Below are 9,510 nucleotides of genomic sequence, written 5' to 3' on the forward strand. Positions count from 1 at the left end.
GCAATTCCTATGCAGAAACAAAAGCTAATTTATTAGGAAGACAAATCAACAAATCAATTTTGCACATTTTAATTGTATTTAACCTTCTAGAGCAATAAAAAGGGACACAAAAGAAATGACTGTGCAGAGCACATGGAGACCATACTGGTATAAGGCAGGCAAATGAAAGAGAACTGTTCTCAAAACACAGATGATTGTGAAGAAAAATGAAAAACAGATGGAAAAGTGCCTGAAACTTTAGAAGAAAATACATAAAGTCATAGAAAGTTATTATTTGGGCCAGACTCGGTGGCTCACGCCTATAATCCTAGCACTTTGGGAGGCCGAGGCAGGCAGGTCACTTGAGGTCAGGAGTTGGAGAACAACCTGGCCAACATGGTGAAACCCCGTCTCTACCAAAAATACAAAAATTAGCCAGGTGTGGTGGCGCGCTCCTGTAATCCCAGCTACTCGGGAGGCTGAGGCACGAGAATCTCTTGAACCCAGGAGGCAGAGATTGCAGTGAGCTGAGATAGCGCCACTGCACTCCAGCCCAGGTGACAGAGCCAGACTCCATCTCAAAAAAAAAAAAAAAAGTTATTATTTGTATTTTAGAAAAAGCCATTTGGCCATTCATTCTAATTGTATCCAAACCTATTAAAACTTAACTTTCTTTAGCAGGAATAATTTAAAGGCAGCGGGAGTGAAACCGTCTTGCCCCATGTTTCACCTTCAGGAAGCAGAGGGAGACCTGACCTCCTGGAGATGTCCTGAGGAGGGTGGGACACACAAAGGTACAGGACAAAGGTGCAGATTCCAAAAGGGTCTTCATGAGAACAGAATGCCAGAGGACAGCTCTCTAAGCAGAAAATGATCGCCATTCCCACAGTCACACTGCTGGTGAGTTCATTTATTGGCCTGTCCATGTGTCCATTCACCCATCCGCCCATCTGTTCACCTGTCCTTGTATCCAGCCGTCAGTGACAGAGTGGCAAGTCATGTGCTACATGCAGGAAGAGGTGCAGTGAGTAGCAGAGCCACGGGCCTCATTCTGTCAGAGCTTCTAAATAGCTGGACTAAAAATGACATATCCTGTCAGACGTTAATTATTTTGCAAAATTAGATGTTTCAAAAATTAGGCGATAAAGATTTTTTAATGTCAAGCATGTAATCGAAAGCACTAAAGGTATTAGGAAGAAAATACACCTGCCACTCATGGCCAACAATCCTTAATATTTTTCTTGAGTTTTTTTCTACATACATTTAAAAATATATAATATGTAATCAATCACAACATTACATTGCTATGAAACTTATCCAAACATGGTCATACCTTGCCAGAATCCTGTATCATTTTGACATTTTCAGAACCAAATTTATCCGAGTACAGTTTAAGGAGTCTCTGAGAAATTTCCGACAGCGGTGTGAGTTTGGGTTCCTTGTAAATATACTCCTTTCCATCTTCATCTTCAAAGAATCCCTGTGACATAAAGCACAATTAGAGCTATCCCTGAATGTAAGCCCAGGGCTTACCACCTAGGAAGGGTTCGTTTATAACAAGGGGAAAAAAAAAGGAATGAGTCTAAAAATCCTACTTAAATGGGCTTTCTGAATGAGAAAGAAAATGCTAATAACATGAAGTCTAGGTGCAAAGATAAAGGAAAAACACAACATTGCAAACTTATTCAAGAATGCAGTCATTAAGTGTTGAGTGAAATGAGAGATTTTGGATACAAGACTAAGCTGTCCCAGGGAAGTCTAATGGGAGTCAAGCCTGTTTCACTTTCCCAAGAAGCAGAACTCACTAGAAAATGATGAGCAGCCCACGACAGGCAGGCTCAGAAGTGGACATGCCTCCCTTCTCCTGACGGCTCCCTTGCACACAGGATTTTATGGCATGAACTGAAGCATTTGGGGGTCTGGAGTAAGTTTAGTAAAAGTTATGTAAAGCTTGTATAAATTGTATTTTGCTTTACCGATGAGAAAAAAATATTAAAGACCTGTAGCTCAATATCAGAAAATATTTTCATATCACCAGTCATCATCTGTTTTAGCACCAATCATGTTTGACTACAAGGCTTAGAATTGCATGGGAAGTGAAAAAGGTTGAAAATTAAAAAGTCCAACTGGGGTTAATGTTTAAAAGAAAATTTTTAAAAGTTTCTCACATAAATTAAGAGAGAGAAAATGGTGCACAAAACAGTAAAAAAAAAATGCAAGCTAGCATGAAACAAAAAACATCCACATCAAACTAGGAGTTTAGATGCAGTAATTTCACCATATTACTTGCTTTTTAGGCATTTACTGTAATTACCTCCACATCTGTTTCACTGTCTGTAAACTGGTATTGCTATAAAGTTATAAAAGACAATAACAGAATAAATTGAAGGTTATATAATGCTCATAGAAAACCACACGCCCTAAATATATGTATTATAATTTATACCATTTAATAATGTTAGAGACTCGAAGGTTAAAATTTAAGTTAAATTTAGATAAACCCTTTCCTATAGGGTTTCTGAAAAACTGTAATTGTAAATATACTTGTGGAGATATTATACTACAAAGGATAAAGATGCACAGGCACAAAGGACACCAGAAAGTCTTAATTTTGGTTTAAAACATGCAATATAGATATATAAGAAAACAGGTGATTTATTTCTGTAAATGGAATAAAATGTTAATTTTTTTGGAGTTTGTAATAACTAGACAGATAAACATACAGACTTGAAAAGCAAACTTGCAAACCACACTGAAGTACCAAAGATGTTGCTAAGAATGTCTTAAGGAAGAAGAACTTACCGCTGCCTTAAGAAAGTAATAAAGAAAAGACAGGAAGAAAGAAAAAAAGCGAAAGTTTACTACTGAGGAAGATAAGAATCATATTAAATATGACAAATTCATCAAATTAGCAATTACAGAAAACAGAGAATTTATAAGATATAACTTTATTATAGTTCTTTTTGTTTTTGTTTTTTTTTAAAGGACTTAGGACAGTCTGCAGAACGGACAGGAGGCTCACCTGCCCAAAGAAGGCTACCCGGAAGTAGGTCCCCAGAAGCCTGCGGCCCGAGTGCATGACCTCGGTCACTTTGCTGTAGGCCCGGTGCAGCGTGTCATACAGATGGGCCAGCCTCTGGAAAGCAGAACAAAGCCCATTTCTTCCCATGTGCAAAGAGGAGAATCGATTTTAAAATAACAAATGTGATAATGGAGGTGAAAAGTCCTTGAACTTGAATAAAAATACACACACACCCACATTTTGGCTGCACAACTTGTAGTGATCATTAATGAATGGTAACATTTCCTACCCAAAGGCCAGCCCACACGTGAGGACCCATCACATTTCCACATTAGAGTAAGCAAACTCTGTTGTCAAGATGCGATGTCAGAGATGGTTCCCCAATGTGATTCTTGGCCTTTGCTTTTCCTGCTCTGTTTGATATGCCTAGAGAAACTGGATGACCTCCCAAGCCCAGGATGGATGGAAGGGACACCATTTTTTCACGCAGGTGGAGTAAGGAAGAGTTCTCAGAAAAGGGACACCTGGTGATCACAAAACTCTGTTCATGGCAGCCTTTCAAAAGTGGAGTGTCGGTTACTCTGTAGTTTGAGATGTGGGGGTCTCCACAGAGGCGGGGCCCAGGTCTGGGTGATACCCAATGACTATTTGGAGATGATGACTGGCCACCACCTTCAGCGTAACGTGGAGGGTCAGAGACCCCCACTCATCTCTGGCCCGTGGCCTGCTTCCTCTCTCGCATATATGCAGGTCTGGGTATATGTCACAGCGTCATGCTCTCAAATAGGAAAAAAACAAAAAGGCACTCTCATACCTCAAAATCCCTCCGCTTCTCATAAATGGGGATGATAAGTTTGTAGATGTCGGCGATGAGCTCGTAGCGCTCGGCTTTCCAGAGTCCATCTGCGCACTGCTCAAGGAGCTCCATCAGCACATCCTGATCAAAGAGGAGGGCCAACAGCAAGAGAGGAGCGTTATGGGGAATGTGACATGGCACCCGTAGCAGAATGCTAAGTGCTAAGACTGCCAGGAGGAATTTTTCACAATAGACAACATGCGTCAACACTCACTTCCACACTTACAACAACATTCTTTTTTAGGGAGCCATTTTTTCATCACCACGTTCTTTTTTAGGGAGCCATTTTTTCAATCATGGTCACAAGCAAAAACGAAAAAGGATCACCCTGCATAACTGCATAATACATGGAAAAACTGACACTGATACCATCACAGGGGCTCTCAATTTTTGTTCCTAGTTGTCTTAATAAATATCATCTAGAAATTTCTTTTTCTTTTCTGAGGAACAATGACAATGCTAAGACATGGAGCCTTACTAAGCATGATTTTAACACAAATTAAAGGGATTTAGTGATGGAGTGTGGGGGGCACCGTGCCTGCTTCACCTTGGACATTTCTACTAATTGAAGTTTGGGTAGTTACTCTGCTTCCACTAAAGCCCTTGAACTTTGGAGGAAGTTAACACTACCCATGGCTTAAGAATTGTGGCCTGGACTTACACTAATCAGCACAAATCTATTTCCTGGCCACAGTCATTGCTTCATCGTGGGTGGACATGTGACCTAAGCAGGCCAATCAGGGTGAATTTTAGGACCCCAGCTTGCAATTCTAAGAAATGCTCCTACCAGACTGTAGCTTGGCTGAGCTGGCATTCATCTCATGGCCATGGAAGGGGGCCTGTCTGCCTTAGTAGCAGAGTGAAGGGCCTCCCTTCTGCTGCCCAGCAAAGTGATGGTGTCATGAATAACTCTGTTAAAGGTTTGGATTGATTGATGTTAATCTCTCTGTGGAATTTCCTAGTGGGATCCAATACTTGATCTCTAATGTTTAAGCCCATTTTAGAGGGGTTTCATTAATGATGCTGAATTAATTTTAATTTGTTGATTTGTTATATATAGCTTTGGTAAAGTGTCTATTCAAATCTTTTGCTCATTTTTCTACTGGATTGCTTATTATTGAATTTTGAGAGTTCTTTATATACTGTGGATAAATGTCCTTTGCCAGATAGGTGATTTGTAACTATTTCTCCCAATCTGTGATTTGTCTCTAGGTTTTTTTTTTAAATATTAAATTTATTTTAGCTTTTTTGAGACTGGGTCTTGCTCTGTTGCCTAGGCTGGGGTACAGTGGCATGATCTTGGCTCACTGTAACCTCTGTCTCCCAAGTAGCTGGGATTACAGCTGTGCACCAACATGCCCGACTAATTTTTTGTATTTTTAGTAGAGATGGGGTTTTGCCATGCTGGGAAGGCTGATCTTGAACTCCTGCCCTCATATGATTAGCCTCAGCCTCCAAAAGTGCTGGGATTACAGACGTGTGCCACGGTCTGTATGCCTATGTCTAGGTTTTCTTAACAGTGTCTTTTAAAGAGCAGAAGTTTTTAATTTTACAAAGTTTATCAAGTTTTTATTTCCTGGATTATGCTTTATATGTTATATTTAAGAAATATTTATCTAACCCAGGTTCACAAAGATTTTCTCTTATGTTTTCTTCCAGAAGCTTTATAGTTTTACATTTTACATTTTAGACTATGATCCATTTTAGGTTATTTTCTAATGAAGTATAAATATTCTTTTTTGCATATGTATATCCAATTGTTTCAATACCATTCGACGAGAGACTATGCTTTCTCTATTGGATTGCCTTTGAACCTCTGTCAAAAATCAACTGATCATAAGTGTGTGGGTCCATTTCTGGACTCTCTGTTTTGTTCCATTGATATATGTGCCCATCCTTGTGCCAAACCACAGGATATTTTTTATGCTATTGTAAATAGCACTGTTTTAAAGTTTTGATGATCACTTTAAAGGAAAGTGCTTTGTTTGAATAAGATTAAATATCATCCAGCTTATTTGTTTCTAAAAATTACATTAAGTAATCATGAACTATACAGTAAAACCATAGTATAAGAATGAAGAAGTTAATTTTTGTATACTAATCTTGTATCCTGTGATCTTGCTAAATGGACTTAACAGTTTTAGTAGCTTATTTTCCAAGTTCTTCGGGATTTTCTCTTTATAACTATGTCTTATGTGAATATGGAAAGATTTATTTCTTTTTCTTGCCTTACTACACTGGCTAGAACCTCCAGCATGATATTGAATAGTCAGTAAAGCAGGTATTATGGTCTTGTTTCCAATTTTAGGGGCAAAGCATTCAGTCTTTCACAATTAAATATGATGGTAGCTATAGGTTTTCTGTAGACAGTCTTTTTGTTTTCAGGTTAAGGAAGTCCCTTCTATTTCTCATTTTTTAAAAAAAATTATGAATAGATGTTGAATTTTGTCAAATACTCTGTATGCATCTACTGAGAAAATCATATGGTTTTTCCTATTTATTCTGTTGATATGATGAATTAATTTGATTGGCTTTTCAATGCAGAGCCAGCTATGCACTCCCAGAATAAACCCTACGTGGTCATGATGCATTTCTCTGTTTTATGTATTGCTAGATTCAATTTACTAATATATATTTTTTTAATTTTAATTTTTTTTTTTTTTTTGAGACAGAATTCCACTCTTGTTGCCCAGGCTGGAGTGCAACGGCGTGATCTCGGCTCACCACAACCTCTGCCTCCCGGGTTCAAGCGATTCTCTTGCCTCAGCCTCCCAAGTAGCTGGGATTACAGGCATGTGCCACCATGCCCGGCTAATTTTTTATATTTTTAGTAGAGACAGGGTTTCTCCATGTTGGTCAGGCTGGTCTTAAACTCCCGACCTCAGGTGATCCACCCACCTCAGCCTCCCAAAGTGCTGAGATTACAGGCATGAGCCACTGCGCCCAGCCTTCAATTTACTAATATTTTATTAAGGGTCTATAGTTGCTTTTGAAAATGTTTATATCCTTCACAATACTGTAAATGAAGGGCAAGGCCTGTGTTTTTCATTACCAGCCCTAATGTTTCACTACAGGACTAATGCCTACAAAGATTACAGATTCAAAGTAAATAAACATTTGTAAAGCAGTTGTGACTCAATTTAGCAGAAAACGCTATCTAAGCAAGACCATTTACCTCCTACGTCATATTTATAGCACACGAGTCATAAAAGTGTCATTTGTGTGACTGAACTCTGTACCGGTGCTTATTAAAAGGTACATCAGTTTTCTCCTGCTTTTATTGCAGGTCTCATAAATACAAACACTAAAGCCAGATACATGTAGTAACCACCATAGCAGCAAAAGACACGAAGAAATCAGAAAAGGTTTTCACACCCACTCTTTTCCTTTGTATCTGTATTATAAAGAAGTACGTCTTTTTTTTTTTTTTTTTTGAGACAAGAGTCTCATTCTGTCGCCCAGACTGGAGTGCAGTGGCACAATCTTGGCTTACTGCAACCTCTGCCTCCCGGATTCAAGTGATTCTCCTGCCTCAGCCTCCCAAGTAGCTGGGATTACAGGGGTGTGCCACCACGCCCAGCTAATTTTTGTATTTTTAGTAGAGACAAGGTTTCATCATGTTGGCCAGGCTGGTCCCGAACTCCTTACCTCAAGTGATCCACCCATCTCGGCCTCCCTAAGTGCTCATGCCTATAATCCCAGCACTTTGGGAAGGCATGGTGGGTGGATTGCTTGAGCTCAGGAGTTCAAGACAAGCCTCAGCAACATAGTGAAACCCCATCTCTACAAAAAATACAAAAAAATTAGCTGGGCATGGTAGTGCCTGCCTGTAGTCCCAGGTACCTGGGAGGCTGAGGTGGGAGAACAACTTCAGCCCAGGAGGAGGAGGTTGCAGTGAACTGAAACCGCACCACTGCACTCCAGCCTGGGTGACAGTCAGATTCTGTCTCAAAATAAAATAAAATAAAATAACCTTAATTTTTACTAGGCTATACAATCTATGTAATCCCACAGGGTCTCATACACACTGGGTAGTCCAGTATCTATTGGACGAGTGAATCAATGTGTACTTTTCTTAGTAATATTAACGATATTACTAGATAATAATAGCTGTCCTTGTCTGTGAGGAAATAAGCTAAGATTCCCTTTACCAAAGCCTTGCATTTCTGGCCTATCTTAGGTCAAATACGCTGCCAGTGTGTATTTATGATCTTGACTCTCAGCGGTGTTGTGGGACTGCAGTAGAGGTGGAAGAATTCTAAGAGGACTCAGCTTCCCGTGGGGAAGACATATTGTATAACAAGGCATACTTCTAATAATGAAACCATCAAGGGCATGGAACTTTTCCCATTTTAAAACTGTCCTTAGGTTTACTTACAGACTAATCATTTGGTCCCTTCGGTTCTCATTTTTGGGCCTTTTCAAAGAGAAATGTAAAGTTTTGTTTGTTTGTTTGTTTGTTTTGTTTTTTTGAGACGGAGTCTTGCTCTGTTGCCCAGGCTGCAGTGCACTGGCACGATCTCGGCTCACTGCAAGCTCTGCCTCCCGGGTTCATGGCCATTCTCCTATCTCAGCCTCCCGAGCAGCTGGGACTACAGGAGCCCCGCCACCACGCCCGGCTAATTTTTTGTATTTTTAGTAGAGATGGGGTTTCACCATGTTAGCCAGGATGGTCTCAATCTCCTCACCTTGTGATCCACCCACCTTGGCCTCCCAAAGTGCTGGGATTACAGGCGTGAGCCACCGCGCCCGGCTGAGAAATGTAAAGTTTTTGTGGAAAACTACGACCACCCCACTAGTAAGCCATGGTCCACACAGTAGATGTAAATCTACAATGACACCCTGTCCATTGTGGATCAAATTGGAGACATAAAGAGTCTTAACTCCACACCATACCAGTTATAGCATAATAATAATCTGGTGCAATTTTAATGCAATCTCATTAAAAATGAAAAATTCTTCTCAAAGAGTTACCAAAGTTACAACTATGTGTCCTCACCACCACATCATTGAGTCATCCATCTATTGTATCATTTGTTCAAATATTTATCAAGCATCTACTACATGCAAGGCACAGCGCTTGACACTGGGGTTATAAAACAAATCTATATAAATAGGATTTAGTTTCTATAATTTATAAAAATTACTCAATAGATTTTTACCAAATGTGAAGGGCAGGTTTTGGATGGTCTATTAGGCTATGTGTCATGAATGAAATTTGCTTCCTCAAAGACACACACGGTCATCCTCAGAGGAGCCAGAACTGACGTACTAGAGACTCAAGACTACCAACCAGAAGAGACGTGATATACATGGTAAGACACGGAGGACAGAGGAAAACCCAATGAATTCAAATACATGCCCAAGATGCAAGTCGCAGGGGCAGGCACTCTGACTTGCGAGCAACGGGTACTGATTCATTTAACAGTAGTCAGTGAGTCCCTGGGCGGTAGTGAGGTCAGGTGAAGAAAGAACAGTCAGGTGAAGGAACGCTCCCTGTCTCCTAGAGCCCAGGGTCTCGTGTGGGAGCTAGGTCCAGGAAGAGATGGTAAAAGATGGCGGGAGTGCACGGATAACGAAATGTGCAGGGAGGCGGGAAGGAGCAGCATCTGTCCGGCCACAAGGGAAGGTGAGGCATGGAAAGCTGAGGAGA

General features: G+C 40.3%; 1 protein-coding gene across 44 annotated transcripts in view; it reads right to left on the reverse strand.

Annotated features, from left to right (window-relative positions):
* DOCK9 (dedicator of cytokinesis 9) overlaps window positions 1-9,510 on the reverse strand; it is a 292,970-nt gene that overhangs the window by 13,562 nt on the left and 269,898 nt on the right. For 27 of the 44 annotated variants that reach the window (XM_054665524.2, XM_054665517.2, XM_054665514.2 and 24 more), the window contains 4 exons: window positions 3,816-3,938; window positions 3,002-3,115; window positions 2,294-2,329; window positions 1,313-1,459 (listed from right to left, as the gene is read on the reverse strand). In XM_054665524.2, the coding sequence (XP_054521499.1) occupies window positions 1,313-1,459; window positions 2,294-2,329; window positions 3,002-3,115; window positions 3,816-3,938 (420 nt within the window). Of the gene's footprint in view, window positions 1-843; window positions 983-1,312; window positions 1,460-2,293; window positions 2,330-3,001; window positions 3,116-3,815; window positions 3,939-9,510 lie in introns of those variants that run through there. The other 17 variants (XM_009427176.5, XM_009427170.5, XM_054665489.2 and 14 more) reach the window with 2 other exon arrangements.

Source organism: Pan troglodytes, chromosome 14 (genome assembly GCF_028858775.2).
Source record: "Pan troglodytes isolate AG18354 chromosome 14, NHGRI_mPanTro3-v2.0_pri, whole genome shotgun sequence".
Taxonomy (NCBI): domain Eukaryota; kingdom Metazoa; phylum Chordata; class Mammalia; order Primates; family Hominidae; genus Pan; species Pan troglodytes.